Source organism: Myxocyprinus asiaticus, chromosome 50 (assembly GCF_019703515.2).
Source record: "Myxocyprinus asiaticus isolate MX2 ecotype Aquarium Trade chromosome 50, UBuf_Myxa_2, whole genome shotgun sequence".
Taxonomy (NCBI): Eukaryota; Metazoa; Chordata; class Actinopteri; order Cypriniformes; family Catostomidae; genus Myxocyprinus; species Myxocyprinus asiaticus.
This window is the reverse complement of record NC_059393.1, coordinates 1577957-1604286: the sequence shown is the minus strand read 5'-3', so window position 1 is coordinate 1604286 and position 26330 is coordinate 1577957. Positions and strand designations below refer to the sequence as shown.

The 26330-nt window shown below is 40.0% G+C and overlaps 1 protein-coding gene and 1 non-coding gene across 6 annotated transcripts; both read right to left on the bottom strand.

Moving 5' to 3' along the window:
• Positions 1 to 10171: 10171 nt before the first annotated feature.
• On the bottom strand, positions 10172 to 24142 carry LOC127438691 (nucleolin-like). Of its 5 annotated transcripts, none has more exons than XM_051694462.1 (17): positions 23988 to 24142; positions 22739 to 22840; positions 22545 to 22659; positions 21930 to 22028; positions 21660 to 21794; positions 17826 to 17957; positions 17488 to 17640; positions 15857 to 15946; positions 15555 to 15678; positions 14782 to 14918; positions 14468 to 14594; positions 14237 to 14373; positions 14015 to 14144; positions 13744 to 13895; positions 11661 to 11787; positions 11119 to 11408; positions 10172 to 11006 (listed from the first exon to the last, which is right to left on the bottom strand). In XM_051694462.1, the coding sequence occupies exons 1-17, from the start codon at positions 24003 to 24005 to the stop codon at positions 10948 to 10950; spliced, it is 2127 nt and encodes a 708-aa protein (XP_051550422.1). In that variant the 5' UTR covers positions 24006 to 24142; the 3' UTR covers positions 10172 to 10947. The 5 variants fall into 5 exon arrangements, with proteins under 5 accessions (XP_051550422.1, XP_051550423.1, XP_051550425.1 ...); XM_051694463.1 differs by having other exon boundaries at positions 17488 to 17634; XM_051694465.1 differs by having other exon boundaries at positions 17826 to 17958; positions 21670 to 21794.
• LOC127439327 (small nucleolar RNA SNORA75) lies at positions 11497 to 11629 on the bottom strand. Its single transcript, XR_007896905.1, has one exon. It is a non-coding gene; the product is annotated as a small nucleolar RNA SNORA75 (small nucleolar RNA).
• Positions 24143 to 26330: the final 2188 nt, after the last annotated feature.

Genomic DNA, 26330 nt, shown 5'->3' with positions numbered 1-26330 from the left:
GGATAATTTAATATCTTGACCATGAATTAGCATTTATTCTTTTGCTCTGCATTATTGGGAAACATGAATCTGGTGAATGTGTTTTGGCCATTGTTGATGAATAGTGTCGTGGTGCGAGGAACGGCAGCAGGTGGAGTTTTTGGTGCCCCCCAGTGGGAAAGATGGTGCCCCATAAGGAGTAGGCGCACCTCGCGTAATATACGTATAGGGAGCGACAGTACCGGCCAGTAATACTACATTGAAGATTAATAATACTAAGAAATTGACCATGTATTCTGACTGTCCCTTACCACGTCCTTCACAGTTTAAGCAATAAATTATTAATGTTAGTTTTTTCCTTAACTCGTCTTTATGACTCAGTGATTGAATTCATACATTGTTGGCTATGTGTAATTTTGTACATCTTATTGAACATTTATATTGAAACTTCTGTTCAGTTTTAGCACAGTGTGTGTACTTTTCAGACGACCCCTTAGGCACCGTATAAAACATTTCCAACGTATCATGGTTAAATTAACGATCTAGAACCATTTCGCTGTGAGGCCATCTGACTAATTTACGGTCCGTATTGATTGAAGATACAGGACGCATCATTTACGATCCTGTAGGAGCCATGTGTGGATGCAGAAAATCGCGAGTTTATCGGGAGAAATTGTTAATCGGGAGTACAGCGGGAGGAGGGGTGGAAAATCGGGAGTGTTGGCAAGTATGTTTATTTTTCCTCTGAGGAAAACAAGTAAAGAAATCTCAAATAAATCAGGTAAATCTTTCTTCCGCCACGAGCAATGCTCAAGACTCCAGCCCAGAAGGTGGCAGAAATACACCATAAACTAGCTTAGAAACCCGTTTTAAACCGCAGAAGAAAACGCAGAAGTCACGTTTACCTGACGTGTGTTTTAAAAGTGAACATATATATATATATATATATATATATATATATATATATATATATATATATATATATAACTGTTTATTTTTTTTAAGTAATAATAAAATGTTATTCTGCACTAATGATTACACCACATGACTTTTGGACTAAGATCCAGACAAAATATCAAAATGACTTTGAATTCAGTAATTGAAAACATGTTCACCATAGAAGATCATAGTATTCAAGTAATTGTGCCAATTGCATTTTTAATCTATTTTTTTATAATTTAATAGATTCTGGACAACAACAAACATTTTTTAGCATCATGTCATTGACCATTGTCCTGCACAAAGCAGCCCTCCCTCCCTCTCTCTCTCTCTCTCTCTCTCTCTCTCTCTCTCTCTCTCTCTCTCTCTCACACACACACACACACACACACAGACTCCCTTTAGGTGATAGCAGTAGGCTTCAGCGTTGGCTGGTGAACTTCCGATGGAACAGCTGAAACCAACTCCATTTTCCTGTATATGTTCCCTGCACTTTGAAGAGAACTGTTTCTTCACAAACAAGCAAGGCCAAGTGCACCTCACTAAAACTGCTGTGCCCACCATCTTTTCATTCCCTGAGCATTTGCAGAAGGCAAGATGCACCAGGGTAAGACAGACGAGTTTGGAAAGGACTCCAGATAGCACAGAAGCAAAAGGACATAATGATCCACATCATGGATTTAGTTTAGATCATACATATAGCCTCAGCGAGGATGCTAGTTTGACTGACTCCAGTGGCAAAAAAAGACTGCTGAAACAGCGGAGTTTGTTAAAGAGGGAGTTGTTTTGGAGCCTGACATGGCTGAAGGGAGCAAAACCTCTGAGATTTACCCCAGCAAACAATGTAGTGTTTCAGTTAGCCATGAACCTTCAGTTTTTTCTTACACGAATCGTACCTGCATGGTGGATGAATCTCCAGAGACCCTGAAGCACATTCTGGCCTTGACCCTGAAGAAACGAAAAGCTTGCAGGAAACGATTGAAAATGAGTGGTGCCCAGATTAGACGATTAAAGAAAAAAGTGGCTTTACTGTCCTCTAACTGGCACTCCAGAAGTGAAAGAGAAATGCTTTGCAAGTAAGCAACAGTAAGATAGAATATCTGTTAGAAAGCATGCACATTTGCTATATTTGGAAAGGTATTTTATAAAAAGAGAAAATATTGAAAAATAGTTGTGGTTTCAATATTCTGTGAAACACCAAAAAAATATTGGTTGATTTGAAAGTAAGGTAAGTATTGTTGAAGGTAGGGGTTTTCTATTGTCTAGGTTAAAGGAAGTTCACCAAAAATGAAAAGGAATGAGGACTGGGTTTGTTAAGCTCCAAAATGAGTGCATGGAGAATGGTGTTAAAAGCAAAAAACATCCAGTGAGCGGCAGTTCTGCGGACGGTAACGGCTTGTTGATGACAGAGGTCAACGAAGAATGGCCAGATGGCCAGACTGGTTCGAGCTGACAGAAAGGCTACAGTAACTTTTTTCGCACCATTCTCTTTACACTCTAGAGATTGTTGTGTGTGAAAATCCCAGGAGATCAGCAGTTACAGAAATACTCAAACCAGCCCGTCTGGCACCAACAATAATGCCATGGTTGAAATCACTGAGATCATATTTTTCCCCATTCTGATGGTTGATGTGAACATTAACTGAAGCTCCTGACCCATATCTGCGTGATTTTATACATTACACTACTGCCACACGATTGGCTGATTAGATAATCACATGAATAAGTAAATGTACAGGTGTACCTAATAAAATGGCGGGTGAGTGTATATCGTTATCGTGAAATAAAATGAGTGATATAAGATTTTGGTCATATCGCCCACCCCTACATTGACCCCTCTTCATATTTACAAGCTGTGTATTTTATTCTGTTGCTGACATGACGTGCAGTGTGCAAGCTGTCAATTTATTAATTGACGATCGATAAGCTTAATCGTTCAAATTGTTAATGACGATTATTCTTTAACATCCCCAAATGAAAGTGAAGTGAATGGTGACTGAGGTCACCAACATTTTGCCTAACATCTCCTTTTATGTTTCAAGATAGAAAGAAAGTAATATGAGTTTGGAGCAACATAAGAGTGAGTAAATAATGACAGACTTTTTCCTTTTTGGGTGAACTATCCCTTTAAGTTTCCCTGATGTAGAGTATTTCTGTTGCATAATTACTAATAAGATATAAATGCAATTAATTTGCTATTCACAGAATGGTGTAAATGTTTAGTAGAGGAAATTATAATATTTTGTTCTGAAAATTAATGCCACCCTTCATTTCTCCACAGTTGAAAGAATCTGGATTGTGGACTCCAGTCTAATCCAACATCCAGAGCCAAGAGATGTTCAGAACATTCAAGCCAGGCCGTTTTCTCCAAGACCGGAGAAATCTTGCACATCTTGGGAATTATGTTTTCACCTTGGACTTTCTAGGTTTTGTTACATGATGCAAAGTTTGAAATGTTTATAGTGTATATTCTGTACAGTTTTTGGTTGTTACATGATTTACTATGAATTTATGAATTTATGAATCATTTAAAAAAAGAGGGATCATAAAATTCCTTTTGTTTTGTTAGTTCGACCAAGATGAAGCTATTTGACAAATACTGCACAAAATGATAAATGAAAACACAAATTACACTGTTCAAAAAGTTTACACACCCTTAAAGAAATAGTTCACCCAAAAATGAAACTTCTCTCATCATTTACTCATTCACACGCCATCCCAGATGTGTACGACTTTCTGCTGCTGATCACAAGTGAAAATACACAGTCTGGCACAAAAAAAGCACAAAATTTAGCTTTGATTACAGCATGCATTCATCATGGCATTGTTTCGACAACCTTATGCAATGTCACAAGACTTATTTCTGTCCAGAGTTGCATACATTTGTGGTGAGATCTTGTATTGACGATGGAAGAGTCGAACCACTCTGTAAAGTCTTCTCCAGCACATCCCGAAGACTTTCAATGGGGTTAAGGTCAGGACTCTATGGTGGCCAATTCATGTGTGAAAATGATTCCTCATGCTCCTTTAACCACTCTTTCAATTTGAGCCCAATTAATCTTTGCATTGCCATCCTGGAATATGCCTGTGCCGTCAGGGAAGAAGAAAAAAAAAATCCACTGATGTGATAAGCTGGTCATTCAGGTTGTCAGCTGACTTCATTTTATTGCCGCATAACATTGCTGAGTCTAGACCTGACCAATTGAAGCAACCCCAGATCATCACACTGCCTTAAATCCAAACAGCACTTTTTTTTTTTTTTTGGCCTGGCAGTATAGTAGAATGCTTTAAGCACACACTTAAGTCAGGGAGTGTGTCAGAGACAGGCTCTGACTGGGGCCACTGCCACCATACCTGGTTGTGCACGGGGAGGTCTCCCAAGCTTCCACAAGCTACTCACCTTTCAAGCTGCTCTACAGGGCATTGACGTCCTGAAGGAGGCATTGTCACACTGACTAAATCTTGTTTACAATGTAAAAACAAGATGAAGCTCTGTGCCTGAAGTACTGCAAGAATTCCAAGACTTGAGACCACAGAGACAATAATATTGTTTATGCCATGATTTATCTGAATTCAACATACTGTATGACAGCATGGACACAGACGTTCCTTAAGCCTGTTGAGACACTATATAAGCAAGCTCTAAAGGTATTTAATTTGATTGAATTTGCACATAAAAAAACAGGTGCTTTAAATGATATACAACTGGTACTTTTAAAAAAAAAAAAATGGTACAAATGTGAATGAAATGGCCTTGATGATGGTCATATGGTCATCTGGTTTTCCACACAATTTTGCCTCCTCCCAGTCTTGTCGTTGCAGCTTCCACTATGAGGTGAGGATGGCTATGAGCGCTCTGATGTTGTTGTTGAGATCTCCACTAAAGGAATGGTTCTCCTGCCTCTACCACTGTTCTGAGCCCTCTAGTTTTTGTGTGGAGGGATCCTCTGGTGCTGGTGTTGACCTTTGCCTTTGCAACGGCTTGAGTTCTCCTGCCTCCACCACTGCCTTTTCAGACTGCATTGAGGGTGTGGAAAGACTCTCAGGAGAGGGCTGATCCAAGCTCTCAGGTGCTGGTGTTGAAAGATCAACTAAGGCGATAGAGAATTCTCTTGCCTCCATTGCTGCCTGTTCTGAGACCTCTGGGTCTGGTACGGAGGGTTCGGCAGAGGGATTTGAGGGTTCCACTGCTCCTGAGCTGCATAGACTAGCAACCTGCAAAGTACATAACCCATGACATGTAGCAAGATGTCATTTTCAGAACTTCCTTTATTACATTTAGAGCTGAAATGATCCATTGTATTAATAAAAAATGCACTCAAAGGTACTATAGATGCCAGTGAAAATAATCTCCATTTCTAAAACAACCACAGCTATGCAAGACATCTCATGGCTTGACCAGAAAGAGAATGTGTCTCTTCAGATATGTCTCTACCTTGGAGGCCTTGGGAACATCACTGTGCCCTACTGTCCTGTTGTTCTTAATAAAAAACACAGAGCTCCAGGTCTCCCCTCTCTGCGCCACCACGAGCAAGGAGAGAGAACTGTTATCACAGAGGAAGAGAATTCTTTATCTGGCCTGGTCCCCTGCTCTTCCATTTCAGCCTCCTCGTGGACCTGCTTGATGGTCTTGGGACCCAGAGCATCTCTTTGAGATCTCTACGAGGAGGGGAGAATAAAATTTGGACTATGATAACATCTATTACCTTGAGCTCCACATACCTACACTATTTGGAAACACTCAAAAACACACACAACTCACCAGTCACTGTTCCATGATGTCCTGAATCTTGAAGCGAAACTGAGATGATGTTTTTCGCTCCATGACCAACTGCTCCATCAGGTTAAAGAATCCATCCATCTTTGACTGAAAGTGAAAACACAAAAGAACATTCCTTAAGATTCACAAGCTTTAAACAAGACAAGAATACATCAACAGACCATTATTTAAAATACACTGTGCTCTTATTGTGCAAACACAGAAGAACAGTTGTCTGTCTGACAGTTTCCTCCAAATACACACTACAATTTGCATACAACCTGGCCTGATTCTGGACTCACCTTTGCTATCTCACAGTGGTGGAATTTTTTTTAATCTGCTGAGGGCCCTCCAAAATGTTAGGAATGGCTGGATTGCCACATTTGAAAAAAGGTTTAACAAATTTGCTGCTTGTATGAAATACAGGAATAGTTTTTATAGTACTGAGAAATTATTCTTTCTCTTGGAAAATGTCATTATGCTTTAGGATAATTGGCAAACAGATTTCATTTTAGTGTTCCTGCAAGTGAGGAAAAACTGAAAAAATAAATAAATAAATAAATAAAATAAAAAATACGTGTTTACTGTGAATTTAAAATTGGCATGGCATTTACATGTGATGGCATTTAGTTGTGAGTGTTTAATGTAGCTTTGCCATTAAATAGTATTTGGTGTGCTACTTAAGTTTGGTTTTATGTTTTATCATAGTAATTTGTCTTTATTGTATATAGAATGTTTTCTTTCTAATATCAACATGCCCAGATGAAAATTAGCCATTTTGGCTAAATCTTCCACATGTGATGAGTATTGTTCCCTCATAAATAAAAATAGTTTATTTTATTTTTTTTCACCAGTTACTTTAAATGCACCCCATAATAAAATATTGCATTTAAAGCTAATTAAATTGCCCTTATGATCACCACCCCCACTGTTATCTGGTCTTTAGCACATTGCCTCCTCCTAGTCTTGCTGTCGCAGCCCCCCCATCTTCTGGCTAGATAGGGGGTGTGGGAAAACCTTTGGCTATGGGCTACTCTAAACTTTCTGCTGCTGTTGAGGGCTCTGAGGAGGGGCCTCAAAGTTTATCTGTTTCCACATCTTCCATCTTTATGCCCTCTGGTGGTGTTGAGGGCTCCTCTGCGTCTGGTGATGGTGTTGAAGGCTCTTCTTTGCTCTCTGTGCCTTCTGGTGGTGGTACTAAAGGATCTTCTGAGCCCTCTGGTAGTGTGGAGGGCTCTTCTGCGCCATCTAAAACCTCTGTGGGTGGTGTCGAGGGGTCTTCTGTGTCCTGTGCACCCTTTGGTGGTGCTGCTGAGGGCTCTTTCCCTTTTGCACCCTCTGATGCTTTTTGTGGCTGTTCTTCACTTTTTTTCCTCCTGCTCCTCCATCATGGCCTCCTCATGGACACTAATTGTTCTGAGAGGAGAGGAGAACAAAATTAAGACTATGACAACACTTATTCCCTTGTGTTGTACCCACCATTACTATTGGAAACAATCAAAAACAGCTCAACAGTCGCAGGTCAATGATGTTGACCAATTTGTAGCGAATCCAGGATGACATTTTTTTGCCGTATGACCAACTGCTCCATATGGCTGAAGAATCCATCCATGTTTAACAAGCTTTAAATGACACAAGGATACAATATACTGTGCTGTTTTTCTGCAGACACTGAGAAACTGACGTCTGTCGTACATCCTTGGTCTGATCCTGGACTCACCTTTGCTTTTGCAATGTCCAGGCCTGGCCCACAGTGGTGAGCTGCTAACAGAGGCTCTAGAATGACTCCTCATTGCAGAGTTTGAGTAACTTCCTCAAACTCTCAAGCATATTGGCCTCTGTAAGCATCTGTTGCTTGTAGAACTCACCTATGAATTTGATGTTTCCCAACTAGAATTTGTGGGCCTTTTTCTTCTCGTGCTCCAGCTCTTTCTTCAGGCTCTCTTGTTCACCAGCCTGAGACAGAGCGAGAGAATCCATTGCTGAATTAATCTGACTTTTTTGTCCACAAAGACATATACACATTAGATCTCAACATCTCATAAGCTCTTCTTAGAAAGATAATATTTATAATTTTATTTTGCTTTTTTTCAGGGCAAGGGGATTGTGAAACACCATGTACTTCTCAAACTCTTTCCAAAAGAATCCGTCCATCCATCCATCCATGGTGCAAGAAAACATTTAATCAACATTACATGATAAATAACCCTGCTATTTTTTATATGTGCATTTAAAACACTGTTAGAATGACTGACTTGTCCAATACAAATAACATTTAGAAGACCCTCTGGCTTCTGGAGGCAAGGTGGCATGAACTGTAGGCCTATGAGGAAATCTCTGTCATAGTTCCTCTTCCTGTCTGACACAGGTGGTGTGATGGTCTCAGAGGGGCTTGAAAGTTCTGCTGAATCCACTGCTGGCAGCGTGGACAAGCTCAGAGCTGAGGGCTGCTCGGAGCTCTCTGAAAGACGAGGGGCCTGAGAATTCTGCCACCAATGTTATAGACATTATCAGGCTCAGAGCTAAGGATGGCTCTGGACTCTCCAGTTGAGGTTCAGCTGTAGGGGCAGATGGTTCATCTGCCTTCAGGTCTGCCTTTTCAGGCTGGACTGGGAAGATGAACAGGCTTGAGGATGGCTCTGAGCTCTCTGGCTCGGTCTTAATGCTGGGGACTGAGAGATCTGCTGCCTCCACCTGACCTGTCGATGTTGACAGGCTCGACAGTGAGGGCTGCACTGAACTCTATGGCTTATGCTCAACTGATGGGACAGAAGGTTCTTCAGCCTCAACTGGTGAGGCAGGCATGGAGGCAGCAACACTTTTGAGCCATTTGCAGGCGTGAGATGGGATCCCCTGGCTGCAGTCATCCAGGAGGGTTCAATTTCCAGCTCCCTGAATATATTGCCTCTGAAATTGTCTTTGCTGCCCTACTTGGGATCTTTGATTAAAATCTCCGAAAAAAGAAGCAGACACAGATTTAACTGATAAAGTACCAGCATCTATGACTGCTTCCTATTCATCATTACTTAAGCCTGTAAATAAACACACACACACACACACAAAAGACTTTGAATTGTGTCCTCCAAAATAATCATATTTTGGTGTATGTCTTGGGTAAACAACCCAACACAATAAAACCACACTGGCAATTTGTTATTTTTTTGTTAAATGTCCAGTCAGGACAGGTTGTCCCATTACTATTGGGGCAAATTGTCACGATGAGTGTTTGATATTTTGCAATGTTATGGAACTTATTCTTTAGATTACCTTTGACTTTTTTTTTTTCTCCCCAGTTCCCAATGCGCTCTAAGTCCTCGTGGTGTAGTGACTCGCCTCAATCTGGTGGCGGAGGACGAATATCAGTTGTGTCTGAGACCATCAATCCGCACATGTTATCATGTGGCTTGTTGAGCGCATTACTGTGGAGACATAGTGCATGTGGAGGCTTCACGCTATTCTCTGCAGCATCCACGCACAACTCACCAAGCACCTCACGGAGAGTGAGAACCACGAGGTTAACCCATGTGACTCTACCCTCCCTAGCAACCGGGCCAATTTGGTTGCTTAGAAGACCTAGCTGGAGTCACTCAGCACCCTGGATTCAAACTCAAGACTCCAGGGGTGGTATTCAGCATGGATGCTAGCTGAGCCACCCACCTTTGACATTTTTGCAGTTTCATCATTTCAGTGCTTAAGTTTAGCTGAAAAGCCTGTAATAAGCTATTTACAGTAATGGCATGATCCGACTGTGACAACTTGCCTTACTGCATCTCCTTTTATGTTCCATTCATTCCATTTTGGAGTTAAAGAACATGTATTTCTCTTTGAAAGTGAATGTCCTTAAGCAGTTTAATTATACGGTTGATTAATTTCACCCAATTTTAAGACTTGGTAAAAAATTAAAAAAAAAAAAGACAGTGGGTCAAAGTCAAGTTTTAAATTATTGAAATCATTTGCAAGTATTTCTTAACATCCACATAGCTTGCACATCAGTTTTTTCATCAAATTAAGTACTTTGGATTTCTATTTTTCATTCATTCAATAATGTGTTATTGTATCACTAACATTTTCATTTGTGGTAACCGTATCATTTAAAATTGTAAACTTCAGAATAGCACATTTTTTTTTTAAATAAACAATGAGTGATAAGACTTGTAGTCTGTTCAGTGGCACTGTGTAAAATGGTCTTAGATCACAAATGATTCAAAAACTGTTTTAAGGTCCTTATCGGGTGGATGCAGATAGGAAGAATTAGTTGCCAGAAATTGTTCACATTTAGGGATTAAGTATCAAATTAAATGTGAATAAAGACCATTTTGTTTTCAAATTCAGTGAAATTGGGTAATAAATGTTTAATTTCAACAAGTTTGTGTACAACACATTGCCACTGCTATATTGTAATGTTATATAACAGCTTATCAGCTACAATACAAAGATAAACCTCACTGTTAAACTACTAAATAGTACAGAATTCTCCAATCAATACAAATAGAGTAGTTTAAAAACCATATTTAATCAAAATGGTATGATATTTTTTTACATTTTATGAAAAATCTGAACTGGAAAAAGAAAAAGGTCACAAGCCAAATTTACTTTACATATAAACTTCACATTATCTTCAGAATGGAAGCATTTCCTTGAGTCTTAGTCCTAACCGACTCATATTTCAGATTTACAGCTCTAAATAGGAGTCACTTTAATGTATTCGTATTCAATTAATGTATTGTTACAACATGCTTTGCACTTTAAAAAGGTACTGCACATTAAACTTCAACAGCAAGTTTAAATAAAAAGAAAGAAAGGTGAAATTGAATAAAAATTCAGGGTGGGTAGGAGAGAGACAACTTAATGTATTAAACGTCATGGTTTCTTATTAAATTTTACTAATTCGGTACGCTATGCTTTGCACTTAAAAAGGTACTGCACATTAAACTTCACCTATAGCAAACAAAAAAAAAAAAGTCAAATTAAATAAAAATTCAGGGGGAAAACACACTAACAAAAGAAACTAAGTAAATCATGTACAACATGTACCTAAACCAGCAGAGCATAATTACAACATTCACATTTAAATTTATTGATGCTCCCCGTTTCAGAAAAACAGATGAGGATGCAAGGTAGATGGTTGGGGACGCATCTCAAAACACAGAAGGGTGCAAGAGGTCAGGGGTCACTGTACAGTTACAGATTACTGACACTTTCTGGAATGTCCTAGAAACGCTCTGACAAAATAGATTTAAGCAATGAGAACAGTACATTCAAAAACAGATTTAATCGTCAAACTTGATCTTCTTTCCTTGTTGCTTGTCCCCAAAACCACCTCTTCCACCTAAGAAAAAAAATAAACAGATTTAGTCCGTTATTTGAAATAAACTTTGTGTACGCATGTTCGGAATGGCGTGCCACCATACTATTCTTAATATTTCTGCAATGACAACTACCTCCTCGTCCGCCTCTTCCTCCCCTGAAGCCACCTCCTCGGCCACCGAAACCTCCACGTCCGCCAAAACCACCGCGTCCGCCAAAACCACCCCGTCCGCCGCCTCGGCCGCCAAAACCACCCCGTCCGCCGCCTCGGCCGCCAAAACCACCCCGTCCGCCGCCTCGGCCGCCCTCGCCCTTGGGCTTGGCGTAGTCCAGTGTCACATAGTTTCCGTCTATCTCGCCGTTGTCCATTGCTTCTTTGGCTGCCTTGCAGTCTTCTTCACTGTCGAAGTCAACAAAACCAAATCTGAAAATAAAAACAGTATTCAGTGAGTATTACAGCAGCAGTTTATAGACACAAGGACCTGTAAATGCAACAATCTTCAATTTTGGGCGAATGTCTCACATCAGACATGGGTGCATTCCAGTATAGTAGATGCACAAAGTGTAAATGTGAACTTGAAATGTACTTCTCGTGCGAACCCATACACCGCCACTGCACTGACAGAGAGGAGCTCATGAGAAGTGAAAATGCACAAAACACAAAAATCAACATTACCCTTTCGATGATCCAGTTTCTCTGTCTGTGGCGATTCTGGCTGCGACGGCACCCTCAAATGAGTCTTTCAGTGTCTGATCTGTGGTGTCTTCTGAAAGACCTTTGACAAACAGAGTTTTTGTAGGTCCTGCAAGCAGAGAGAAGGCAGTTAGCAATTACTGGGACTGGGCAAAACAAAAATTCACAACATATTTTAATGACTACACAATTTTTTTGTTCGGTTGCTTTGCTTCATTTCAGTCCTACAGTTGCTTCTGGGTTTGACCTGCTGTCCTGCAGTAGTGGAGATTTGCTCTAACGTCATACTCCGGTTCCTCCAGTATACTTGAGCACATTTGCACAAGAGCTCTTCAAAAACCTAGAACTCCTCCACTTATGCATTTTTATTGCCACATGAACCACGTTCTCCAGCAGAAACCTATGTGTTAAACCACTTTCTCTTAATCCCTTAAAAGATGCAAGGAAAACAGCATTCACATTTGACATTTCAGAGTGCCACTTTCTGCAAAAACCCTGGAATGAGTTTTTGCAAGTGTATGTAAACAGGGTCATTGACTCACAACTATGAAAGCATAAAGTCTCGAGTCTCCGATTTAAAATTCAGTAGCAAAAAATGTTACTCATCAAAATGTTTAATCGATTTATACTCAACCAGATTACATACAGGGTATGAAATTAGCACCTGCCACATGCGGGTGTTTCATGTCGGTGAGAAAAGCTGCTGATGCGCGTGATTCACCATGTTCAGAGGTTTATTGGTGCTTGCGGAACACGCGAAGATGAGTTCAACTTCTCACCATTTCTTCTGTCATCTATGAACAATTTGCAAGAATTGTCTCATCTATAAAAACGCTGCATACAATCTCTTTGTGAGCTGCGTTCAGACCCTGGGCTCATCTGCTGTAACTTTATAAAGTATGCATTAGTGCCCAACTGATATGTCGGTCATTATTATAAACACTATAAAATTTAATATTTAGAAGTCCACCAGTCCATAATATTTTAGTGATATTCCACCATTGACAGTTTCGCCTGAACTTGTATAGCAGAATACAGTGCAAAACTGCTGCCGCTGTTTTTCCTCTTGACTCGGCAGGTGTAAATGATTCTTATTACAACCTGCCCCTAATTGACTTGCAGTATTAATATAGCCAGTATTTGACCGATACTAAACAGTACTGATGTTTATTTAGCTATTTATTGTATTTTTATTTAAATGGTCAGCATCTGACTGATACCGAACGTACAGTACTGATGTTGAAGCCATTTATTGTATTTATTTACTCAGTGTTCATTTCTAGAATGTTGACAATAATAATGTCAAGTATTCTTTGATAAAAATATTTAAGAAAGCAGCCTTCTGACTACCTTTGCAGTCATCCGTGCAAAATTGGTGAACAATCTGCATAGAAAAGGTCTGTTTTCATTCCAGCTCAAATTAACTATATCGGCCACCAAATTGGTGAATCTTCCTCCTCTAAAATCGGTATCCGTCGGGATCTAGTATGCATAATCAATAAGGTGCATTCTGAATTTGGTCTTGCAATATCACAGTCTTTGTGAATTAAGCCATGCTGCGTGTATTTGAATGTGTCCCACAGGTGAAATGTCATGTTAATTCAGTTCAGAAATTGTTCATGAACAATACATTTCTCTTCTGTGCTCATCTACTCAAGCTTACATTCAAATGTAGCAATATTATCATTGATAATAATAGCCTGGTATTATACGTTATATTTTACTTAATATTGTTGATTGTGACAAATCAAAGTGGATGGTAAAATTAGGCATTCACACCACTGTGGCTGGTGGGCAAAAAAGTAAATTTCATACCGATTATATATCCAGGCAACAGCAGTAAATGTTTAATGTATTGATCCCCTGAACCCCCCCACCCCCCCCGCCATTTTAAAATCAGCTTAACGCTAATGTCAAGTCTTACATTTTTCAGAGCAAACACATAAAATCAGGGTTCCCACCCTTTTTGACCAACACATTTCCATTACTTTTCCAGCTGTTTGATTTTTAAATGAAACTTGAACTGAAAAGATTTGTCACATTAAACAAGTCAAACTGTGCACACCAGAGTTTCCTCTTCCTCCTCCGCCGCCGCCTCTTTCATCTCTGCTCTGACTGAACTCTAGTCTGATAGTTCTGCCTTCAATCTCTGTGTTGTTACATGACTCCAGCGCTTCCTTGGCATCCTCCACACTCTCAAACTCCACAAATGCAAACCTGAAATGAGAGAGGAACTTTAGACCACTTCCATACATACTAAAAATCAGACTCATTCTTGAAAAGCTTCATGAACGCTTCAAAATTTCACCACTGTGTTGTATATGCAAAACACTCACCCCTTTGCCCTGCCATTGTTCTGTGGTACTCTGACGGCCACAGCCTTCTCAAACACACTCTGGAGAGATTCCTCATTTGCACTGAATGCTAGATTATTTACCACAAGGACTTTGCTTGAAGAACCAGCACCTAAACGGGGACAAAGAGAGAACAGTTGGCACACATGCTAAATGCATCTAATTAACAAAACAATAGCCACAATAGACTGTGGTGCAAATCACCTGGTGCTCTGCTGCCCTGACGACTTTTTTCTCCGGTGAAATCTATCATGATTGCACGTCCCTGAACATCCGCACCCTGCGCTTCTTCCAACATCTTCTCAGCAATAGCCTCAGTCTTGAACTCGAGGTAGGCAATTCTATCTCAAAAAAAAAAAAAAAAAAGTAAAATAAAATATCAGCAAAGTCTTTCTAAATTCAGCAATCACAAACAGTAATGGCTCGTGTCCTTACCCTCTGCTAGAACCGTCATTGCCCATTGGTATTCTGATATCGATGGCCTGGTCAAAGACTTCCTTCAGTTCATCTTGCGTTATGGAGTACGGAAGGTTCTTTACAAACAAAGTGCGTGAGTCTCTCTCTGAGGGAAGAAAAATTACGTTGGCATCTGCAAGCTTAAGGTTTATCGGGCCACATAACGATCATTCCAGATCAGCACTTGACTATCTTTAAATCCACACGAGAGTTCAGGGAGGTAAAAAGCTTTCATCATTTCTGGACATGGCTAGCTTTACATTTCATTGTGTAAGCTCAATGACTCCAATTACCTTTCTTGCTTTCCTGCGAGTTCTCTTTGCTTCTGGCTCTGTCGAGTTTCAGTGGTTGGCCCATCAACTTCTTACCATTAAGTGCTAAAGCCTGCTGCAACTCTTCTTCTGATGAAAAGTCAACATAGCCAAATTTCCTACCAAAATGACAAGACTTATTTAGCCACTGGCTTTATTGTTGAAAAGTTATTGAATCAACAAATGGCAACTAGAATTCTCTTTTTTTTTTGTAAATCTCATTACAAAAGTAAAATACTTAAGTCCCCGACTGGATTGCATTTACTGCATGTTAGCAAGATGACAGTTAAGCACATTCTATGCCTAAATTCTTAGTGTGCTTGTGTCCTGAAAATGTGTGCGATAAATAAATAAATATATATATATATATATATATAAAAAATGTAGGCTTTTTCTATAGGCAAAATAGAAATGTAAATTTTCTTTGTATTGATTTAGGGTTAAATATGACCAGGACATTTTGGCGAGACTTCGCGAGATTCTCCCAGCAGCTTAAAACAATGCATTATTGGTCAACAGCATGTATAAAGTATCAGCCATAATAAAAAATAAAATAAAAACCCTGGTGTACGCTAATACATTTCAGTTAAAGACTATGAAGACAAATGCTTCTGTGTAAAATATTGTGCACCAACAAGACCAGGAATGCGAATCAAGTGTAAATTTTGATTTTAATGTCAACTATATTAAGTGCGACAGTTGCGCTGAGGTCATGTTTAGTGTATAAACAAAGGAGACAACGCATTTGCCCTTACTTGGATCCGCCAAGACGCACATCCTGAATTTCAAGGTTCTCCTTTGAGAAGAACTTTGTGATGGCTGCCTTGATCTCATCAAAGTCTTTATTGGGGTTCAAGTTGCCCATGAAGAGACTGAAGCCTGAAAAACCAAAAAGAAAGTTTAATTCACCATAACAAGAACATCAAATTTAAGTTTTATTTATAAACCAATCAGAATTGAAAGATGACGTCACATAAATCAGTATTAAATCCCTTGTTAATCATCATATATTGGTTTAGAGCTCCTATGAATTACAATCTCTTGAATTGAGACTCACCTTCTCCTTCAGTTTTAGCTTTCTTGGTTGGAGGGGTTCCCTTTCCTTTTTTCGCTTCGGCTTTCCTTTTTCCTGGAGTTGTGGGTGCTTCTATACAAACACACACCATGGGAATTGTGAGCAAATTCAACCACGACTGCACAAATGCATTGAAGCATTATATTGGAATACTTCACCCAAACATTCTGTAATTTACTCATTCACCACTAAGTACCAACCCCATATGACATTCAAAAGGAGAATTAAGTTATTCCTGGTTGTTCTTTTCCCTCAATCAAAATGGGACTGAGGAAAAAAAGCACTTTAAAAAGGTCTAACTTGTGCACTAATCAAGGTCTACCAAGCCAAAAAGTTCAGAAAACTCCAAAAATGGACTGCAAAAAGGTGTCAATTTTAGTAGCGTGTTTTTTTTTGTCTCATGTGACCAACTGTGTCATACCAGGTTTAAATATACAGTTGCTCATCAGATTTGAGAGCATCAGAGGGGAATTTCAGCATTCTTTACCCAAAGTTCTTGTTTGTCTTCAGTAGACTTGTATATCATGCACAAGTCATATGCACAACTTAAATGGTGATTTGTCTTAAGCTTGACTGCTCAAGTATCCATTAATTTTAATTATATGGAAAAGGGGGGGGGGGGCCCAGGTAGCTCAGCAAGTAAAGACGCTGACTACCACCCCTGGATTCGCGAGTTAAAATCCAGGGTGTGCCGAGTGACTCCAGCCAGGTATCCTAAGCAAACAAATTGGACCAGTTGCTAGGGAGGGTAGAGTCACATGGGGTAACCTCCTCATGGTTGCTATGTGTAGTTCTCGCTCTTGGTGGGTCGTTGAGGTGAGGCATGGATGCTGCGGAGAACAGAGTGAAGCCTCCACACGCGCTATGTCTCCTCGGTAACGCGCTCAACAAGCCACGTGATAAGATGTGCAGATCAACGGTCTCAGATGCAAAGGCAACTGAGATTAGTCCTCCGTCACCTGAGGCGAGTCACTACGCCACAAGGACTTGCAGCGCATTGGGCAGTCCAAATTGGGGAGAAAAAGGGCGAAAAAAGGAAAAGGGCGACCAGGATACACTTTAAAATATTAATCTTATGTTCTAAAGACAGAAAGCAACGAGGGTGTGTAAATCTTAATTTTGGGGTATGACGGGGGGCCTGGGTAGCTCAGTGGTAAAAGACGCTGGCTACCACCCCTGGAGTTCGCTAGCTCGAATCCCAGGGCACGCTGAGTGACTCCAGCCAGGTCTCCCAAGCAACCAAATTGGCCTGGTTGCTAGGGAGGGTAGAGTCACATGGGGTAACCTCGTGATCGCTATAATGTGGTTCATTCTCGGTGGGGCACGTGGCAAGTTGAGCATGGATGCTGCGGTGGATGGCGTGAAGCCTCCACACGCGCCATGTCTCCGTGGGAACGCACTCAAGCCACGCGATAAGATGCGCGGGTTGACGATCTCAGACACAGAGGCAACTGGGATTCGTCCTCCACCACCCAGACCGAGGCGAATCACTACGCCAGCACATGGACTTAAAAGCACATTGGGAATTGGCCATTCCAAACTGGGAGAAAAAGGGGAAAAAAATTGGGGGTAAGACATTCCATTAACATGAACAGCCATTACACCAGTCATACCTTCTTCATCCTCTTCCTCCTCCTCATCATCGTCGTCGTCATCGTCGTCGTCATCATCCTCCTCCTCAGATTCTTCCTTAGCCTTCACCATTCCCGCCTTTTTGGCAGGGGCTTTAGACACAGGCGTTGTGTCCATTTCCTCTTCTTCTGAATCTGTGGAAACCAATCAAAATATAAAAAAGTTTATTAAATTTTTGAAGCAAAAATGCAACAATCAGATCCAGTGTCATCAACTACTTTCAGTATTAAGACCCCTGTGGTTAATGACATGTGCATCTCTAAAAGGAAGGACAACCACTTTAGATGCTGGAACTTCATATGAACATCTATTCACACACCGTCATCATCGTCGTCATCATCATCATCATCATCCGATTCCTCTTCGGCTGCTTTGACAGCAGGTGCTTTAGCCACAGGTTTAGCTGGTGTAGCCTTCTTAGGAGGTGGGGCCTCTTCCTCTTCAGACTCATCTACAGAGACACAAAATTGTTTTGATTCATTAATTTTAATTAAATTTAGGCAATGAATTTGTAGCTTGCTTTTGCCCACTAAACTGACCATTTTTGCCCAACTGAGGCCCTGTGTACACCTAGTATTAAGTAGGGGTGTAAATCGGACATTTCATCACGATACAATCTTATATAGATTCTCTTGGCCTGCAATCCAATATTTCAAAGTCTGCCACGATACAATTTACATTTAAATCGATTCAGGGCCCTGCCATCGATATTATGTGCCTATTTTACACAGTCAATTAATTTTTTTTTGCCCTAAAATATAATTTGAATATTTTGAGCTCTCTGAAAAGTGCAAATTTAGTATCCACATTGGAACATCCACAACAAAATAAGGTACTTCAAATGTTGAAAATAATTATACAGATAATATAAAAATCAAAGTACTTACATACCCATGACTTATTTCCAACTATCCATGGTTTTCTTGGCTACAACTTCCACAGTTGTAATGAAAAATTATAAAAACGTTAGCAAAGGTGTTGTGTAGCTGTGTAAAGCCTGCTGAGCAGGTGTTTCTTTCCCTCATTAGTGCTGTTCAGAAATGTCGGCATTGTCGAGATGTTTCACATGGCTGAACTTCTCCATGGTACTTTAAAATAGCAAATTCTCATGTAAAATTCAAGTGGGTCACATGCGCAACGATATCAATGGAAGCCCGAGTGAGCCGCTCTGCATTTGTTACGGGAGCTCACATTTTAAGGAGCACCTGGTTGACATGCGCGCATGGATAGCAGAGCACAATTTGGCTTCACAAGACCCTGCGCACATCCTTGTCCCACATGAAAACCGTACTTAGCGCTCAGTGAAACAAATGTAATAAGGTTGCTTCATCGCGGAAATGCGGACGGACGTGGCTGCTATTAGTATTAAAGGTACATCTTTATATATTGATATTTATGCGTTGTATCGATAACATTGGATCATTGGCTCGATCCAAATCGATAGCTTAAAGGTGTCATGCATTGAGAAATCAAATTTTCCTTGATCTTTTGACATGAGGTCATTGTACTATTTTAAAAAAACCAAAAAAAAAAACCCCACTAAGTTTCAGAACTCAAAACTTATTCGTTAGTCCAAAAAATTATATTACGTAATAGAGATGAATACATCAGCACAAGTCTCCCTCTGCATAAACAGGTCAACGCCTACTTAATCACCTCTTTGGCCCACCCACAGGTTCACGGTTGGGGCAGTGATGAGTTGGCACGGCAGGGAGAAACAGGGATTATTGGAGCAACAAGAGGTTCGAGATGCCTGCAAACTTTCCAAACGTTTTGCGGTGCCAGATTGTGGAAAACTTGCATTTGATTCCTAATGATCATAACAGGAGGAAAGAGTGGCTGACGTTTATTTTTAATTAAGTCCCGGATCGCGTAAGAGTGTTTTTCATTTTACTGTGGATTTTTTTCAAATAAGACAAAGTTCGACGCAGGCTTTGCAGAGAGACTTAAATTTAAAAAGTTGATGCAGTGCCAAGTGTACTGGACCCGACAGTATTGTCACAACGGACAAGTATATCCATGTTAATTGTATTACTTCATATGTTACAGACTGTTAGATATGTACCGAGTATTTGAATGTTTTCACCAAGATTCCAGTGCTTAACATTAGATAGGGCTGAAACGATTAGTTGACATTAGACAAAAATTGTCTACAAATATTTTCGTTGTCGAATAGTTGTTCGATCTCATTTCATGTAACGAGAATAAATGAAAAACGAATGACGCCTGATAGCAGCACTGTTTGCGCCTGACCGAATGCAGTTATATTTAATGCATTATAGCTTTAACAAAGTTCAAATACGGAGGCATTGACATTTCTCCGTGCGGTCAGTGCCTCTTTTACAAGTTGCATGAAGTGTCGCGATATAAGGGGTAGAGACTGAAACTGTACCCGGCTAATGCGTACACTGTCCCGCAGAAGCTCATCCCTCGAATGCACATGGTTAAATGCAGATATATTGTGATGGCTCATGACTTATTGAATCATAACACATCACTGTGTTTCTTATCGTGAAGAAAATTGGCAATATGCAGCTTTAGTTATAAGAGCTTGTTTTTTTTGTGAGTTAAAGATGGATTGAAATGAACAGAAAGGTGAGAGGGTAGTCTTCGCCCCATTATACACAGCAACAAAAAACTTTTGCGATTTGTTCTTGTTTTCCAATATAAATATCAAACTCCTTTAAAACACACATTTTCTTTAGCAGATATACTGCAGAAGATTTTCAAAACAATTCCATACACGTAAAAGGTAGGGGCGTTGACATTTATTTTATATGCAAAGATGTTACCCAATCATATCAGAGGGCATTTACATTGAAGTTTTAACAGGGACACGACCCAAAAATGGAGCATTTTAATCAGAAAAAAAAAAACAGGAGAAAATGGACAATCCTTTCTAAATTAGGACTATTTTTGATGAAAAAAATCTTACATAAGTGGACCTCAATGAACATTATAAAAAAAAAAAAGAAAAAAAAAAGCAATGCATGACACCTTTAAATATAATGAAGTTGGGAGATGTGGGTGATGTTTTATAATTAGTTTTTATTTCCTGCTTCCCAATACCTTGTTTGCTCTCCTTGAGCCATCCACAGTATCTATCTCTTGGCTCATCAGGACAGTGAGCACACCTGATGATTCATCGGCCAGATTTTGAAGCAGGTTTAAAAATCGTTGCGGCATCTGCGACTAGTCGGGGCGAGTTTGTTTTGAGTTGGCGACTAGTAGTCTCCGATCTCATGACCAAGGAGACGTGCTTGAGTCATGTAGCGTGTGCTAGGATTTAAATGACTATAAACTAGGAATGCACTGATGTATCAACCGCTGATATTTATCAGCCAATTATTGACCAAATTAAAACCCATCTCGGGCATATCGGTTGTGCATGAAAATGGCAATGTGAAAAACCGGTGGTTCATTTATAACTAAAATCACACTTTGTAAAAACTCTGAATTCAAATCCACAATGATAGCCACAACATGTAGAAGGGTTTGCACTCATAAGAACATGTAATTTTAAGATCATCCTCACATTGCGGAAAAACCGTCATTACAGACAGTTGAGAGGCACTTGCCTATAGTCTACATGAGGGTAACCATCCAAAATGCTTTGAAACCAGCAAACATTGACTTCTTAGAGATTGGTTTGGTATGCTTTCAGGCTACACGATTAAGATGAGACTGAAATTGCAATACGGCCTTGCACGATTACTAAACCTTGAAAGCTTTATAAAAAAAATTGCAGTTATCTTTTGTCAGCATTGCGCAAGCAAGCGGCGCACTCTAGCGGTGTATGGCATTATTAATTATGCATTATACCCAAACATTTCAGCTGGAATTGATTAACAAAAAACTACTGGCTGATACCAATATTTTGGTAAAGTGTGTGTGTGTATATTATATACACACACAGACTTTTAATCTGTATCGGCCATAAATTCAGATCGATGCATCCCTACTATAAATGCCTTTGGTGGAAGAATTGTTTATGCTGATAAATAACTTGATTTCACGTTGCTACCATTTGTTACTGTTGCTGCAGTTTAATTAACCTAACCTTCACTAAAACACTATTTTTGCTGCCTTGCAAGCACTGCCATTTCCAAATCTAGTTTAGAATGTATGATATATAATTGGATTTATCTCGTACCATCGTCATCATCGTCGTCATCAGACTCCTCAGCAGGTGCAGCTTTCTTTGCAGGTGTTGCTGCAGCTTTGGCAGGTGCAGCCTTCTTGGGTGGGGGTGCCTCTTCTTCAGATTCTTCATCATCATCATCATCATCTATAAAGACATGCAATGCAATTCAGTAATTTGACGTGTTAGGTTGTGTTTCATTGGCTTGCCTACATATATAAAAATAAGCAGTTTCTTAACTACAATATGCATTGCTGGACTAACAATGAGAATGTATTGTACCATCAGATTCCTCGGCAGGTGCAGCTTTCTTTGCAGGAGTCACCTTGGCAGGGGCAGCTTTTGCAGGTGTGGCCTTCTTTGGTGGAGGAGCCTCCTCTTCTACAGGAAAGAATAGAGACACGCTAAAGCCATGCTGCTTGATCTCCAATTTTCTAATATCTTTTAGATTAGAAAAGCCCAAGGGGTCAGGATTTGGCATGTTACTTTAGGCAGTTAGCCCCTGCTGGTAAATACCGTAATTACACTATTAGCGGCTAAGTAGTCTTTTTTTTTTTTAGCTTGAAAGCCATTCAGAAAGTAGCTGTGTATTCTGACAAAGCAAAAAAACAACAAAAAAAAAAATTGTTTCCACTGCCCAATTTTGGGGGGGCTCTTACAGCATGAAACAGACCATGTTGCACAGTTCTAATATAGAGTTGTCTCATTGCAAATTTCGACTCCAATGATTATGCTCAACAGAACATTTCAAAGATGGCAGCACGCAGGTTGCATAATTCTGGCATGTGTCAACCGAGCAATTGCCATTGAGATGAATGGGAAAACTAATGGAGAGCTCTCTCCTGGTATTATAGACCTCCTTGGGAAAAACCATCAAGCAAATCAAATGTTGCTTACCAGATTCATCATCGTCATCATCATCTTCACTCTCCTGTTTGGCAGCAGCTTTTCCATTTTTTACAGCTGTTACAGGGGTTGCATTCTTCTTTGCCACAGCTTTGGCTGGTGGTGCCTGCAAAATTTAAAACTAATTTAATATCTTAAGTACAAAAAAAATAAATAGAAATGCATTACTTTGGTTGACTCTTCACCTCATCCTCATCATCACTGTCCTCCTCGCTGGACTCCTCTTCCACTTCTTTAGGAGGTGGAGGGGCCTTTTTCTTTGGAGGTGCTGCTGCTTTTTTGGTTGCCTGTAAAAATCCAGAGTTGTTTGATTCAGTGTCAGCATTTAACTTGTTAGTTGGAGCAATGTTTGCCCCCTGGAAAATACTTTCATGAGCATTTAACCTGTATGAGGGCACTTTATGGCAAATACCTAAATTTTAACAAAATAAATTGTCCATCTGAATAATTTGAATTATTCACTTAGGCCTACAGTACAATGTTAGAAAACGTACAAAATATAAAATTACATAAATATTTATAGCGGCGTTTTATATTTTCATACTGTACAAAGAACATCTGCGTCACACGCGCTCCTTGGGGGTGTGGCCAATTTGATTTAAATTACTTTAACAGTTTGGCTGATAATATTTCCAAGTAAAAAAATAAAAAAATTTTTAAAAAAAGTTACATTTAAAAAACGAAACGTCATAATATTTCGATTGGTCTCGGGTGATCATTTTAAAAAGCGCGAGGATCCAAGCGAAAAACTCCCCGCGTGGACAAACCCACGTGGGCTTCAGGTTACACGTGTAAAATCCTTATGCTATCTAACAAAATAAAGCATTCACGTGTAAGGAATACTCCACGATACGAACACGCTGTGCTCGTGCAAAAATGTGTCTTTGCATAAACCAAACGCTGCACGTTAATAATGTAGCATTTTAAATGTCTGCTCGCGCTCTGCAAAGAGTCAAAATGGAGGCGTTTAGCATCTAGCTACATTGCTAAACAACACGCATGGCAGATAATCGAGTAATAATTAAATCACGACAGACTAAAATAAATCACAAATCATAACCATCAACATGGGAGGATTTGACTACATAATAAAGTGTTTAATAAAAATAGATTTTATAAAACGCTATTTTTCCTTCATTCGTGTCAACGGAGGCCTGGAAATGAAGCAGCATGGGCATTTCAGATTAACGGAATAATAATAAATATAGACACTTAGATATAATTCCAGATATTACAATTCTCTTTAAAAAGCCATTTGCACTCTGCGATCGAATTTTGTTAAGGTATAAAACACGCATGACCGATATGCAAGTGATGCACGTGTAGGCCTTGCGATCAAATCAGAGTAAAATACGAGAATATCTCGATCGTTAACTCTTTCTAGATTTAAGGAAATGTCCTAAATTATGATATAAATATTGGCTCTTATCTTACCTTGGCTAGCTTCACCATGACTGCACGCTGTTTTTGTAGTAAAGCAGATAAATGAGAGACTGGCGCAGCAAGAACTATTCTGCCACACGTGCTTCTCTTAACAGGATGGAAACCAGCGCTGGAGATACGCTTTTAGTATGTCCAACTAAACACCGCCTACCGAACCCTCTGTCCAATGGCGTTTCCCGTATGCAAATGTGAGAATCCTTTCTCATCAGCTGGTGTAAAAATCCGCCGATGCACATATTGCAAAGAACTGATACTGCATGCTCTCGTGTGTTGACTGAATAATGTTACCCAGATGGACCCTGTAAGGGGAACTGACAAATGTTGTGTGCCACGGGAAAGAGTGGACCTATTGGAAAAGATGAATAGTTTTCACAGCTGCCCTATTTGAGCAAGAAATCAAATTGATGTACAATGTTAATTTCATTTTCAAAGTACTTTATTAGCTTGATTGTTTACATTATTACCAAGTTCAACTAATGTGGTTTTCACAAAGTGTTGACTATAAACCTATTCAAGTTTTAATATTAAGCCATATTCTGAAGGATGATGACAATTAGAATGTTAAATAAGACAGTCCTATCAAACAAACTAATTATTGCCAATCACAGAGCCGGCATCCAAAGTGAACAATTTTTGCAGTGTAAGATTGACATAACAGCCTGCCTTATATTTCATTGTTCATAAATGAATATTAGGATGTATTTAGTGTTGGGCAATGTACTCACATGAAGAAATAGCTGAACTAAAACTGATCAGCTGAAAGCTATGCTTTGCTGTGGAGAATGTTGCTAAGCTACATGACTATAGCTTGCTCATATAAATATGAAATACTAAAAACAAATCAGCTGCAATTTAATTAAATACTTATTTGTACTTACAATATATATATATATATATTAGGGACTTGTGAAAAATGTTGCATAGTGAGGATGTCTTCAAAAATAATGAAATAAATAGTTTTCATTTATCACTTAATGTCATACAAAGTCCAGTAAACTTAAAAAAGCTAAATCAATATTCGGTGTGACCACCTTTGCCTTTAAAACAGCACCAATTCTACTAGGGACACCTGGACACAGTTTTTCTTGGTTGTTGGCAGATAGGATGTTTCAAGCTTCTTGGAGAATTCACCACAGTTCTTCTATCTATTTCGGCCGTCTCAATTGCTTCTGTCTCTTTATGTAATCTCAGACTGACATGATGTTCAGTGGGGGCTCTGTGGGGGCCATGACATCTGTTGCAGGGCTCCCTGTTCTTCTATTCTAATCTTTTCTATTTGCAAAAGTAATGTTTGGGAGTCTAACATTTATATTTCCTATTGACACACTAAAGCTGAAGATATAAATGACGTCGGCCCACCCTTTGCAGCTATAACAGCTTCAACTCTTCTGGGAAGGCTTTCCACAAGGTTTAGGAGTGTGTTTATGGGAATTTTTGACCACTCTTCCAGAAGTGCATTTGTGAGGTCAGACACTGATGTTGGACGAGAAGGCCTGGCTCACAGTCTTCGCTCTAATTCATCCCATAGGTGCTCTATCGGGTTGAGGTCAGGACTCTGTGCAGGCCAGTCAAGTTCTTCCACACCAAACTCGCTCATCCATGTCTTTATGGACATTGCTTTGTGCACTGTTGCGCAGTCATGTTGGAACAGGAAGGGGCCATCCCCAAACTGTTCCCACAAAGTTGGGAGCATGGAATTGTCCAAAACCTCTTGGTATGCTGAAGCATTCAGAGTTCCTTTCACTGGAACTAAGGGGCCAAGCCCAGCTCCTGAAAAACAACCCCACACCATAATCCCCCCTCCACCAAACTTCACAGTTGGCACAATGCAGTCAGACAAGTACCGTTCTCCTGGCAACCGCCAAACCCAGACTCGTTCATCAGATTGCCAGATGGAGAAGCGTGATTCGTCACTCCAGAGAACGCGTCTCCACTGCTCTAGAGTCCAGTGGCGGCGTGCTTTACACCACTGCATCCGACGCTTTGCATTGCACTTGGTGATGTATGGCTTGGATGCAGCTGCTCGGCCATGGAAACCCATTCCATGAAGCTCTCTACGCACTGTTCTTGAGCTAATCTGAAGGCCACATGAACTTTGGAGGTCTGTAGCGATTGACTCTGCAGAAAGTTGGCGACCTCTGCGCACTATGCGCCTCAGCATCCGCTGTCATTTTACATGGCCTACCGCTTCATGGCTGAGTTGCTGTCATTCCCAATCGCTTCCACTTTGTTATAATACCACTGACAGTTGACTGTGGAATATTTAGTAGTGAGGAAATTTCACCACTGGACTTGTTGCACAGGTGGCATCCTATCACAGTACCATGCTGGAAT

Coding starts and splice junctions, on each gene's coding strand:
- LOC127438691 (XM_051694462.1), bottom strand. Junction 17,958..21,659: donor TGACGACGATGATGACGATG/GTACGAGATAAA, acceptor GTGTCTCTGTAG/ATGAGTCTGAAGAGGAAGAG. Junction 11,788..13,743: donor AGGAGGAAGAGGAAACTCTG/GTGTGCACAGTT, acceptor CTCTGCTTGCAG/GACCTACAAAAACTCTGTTT.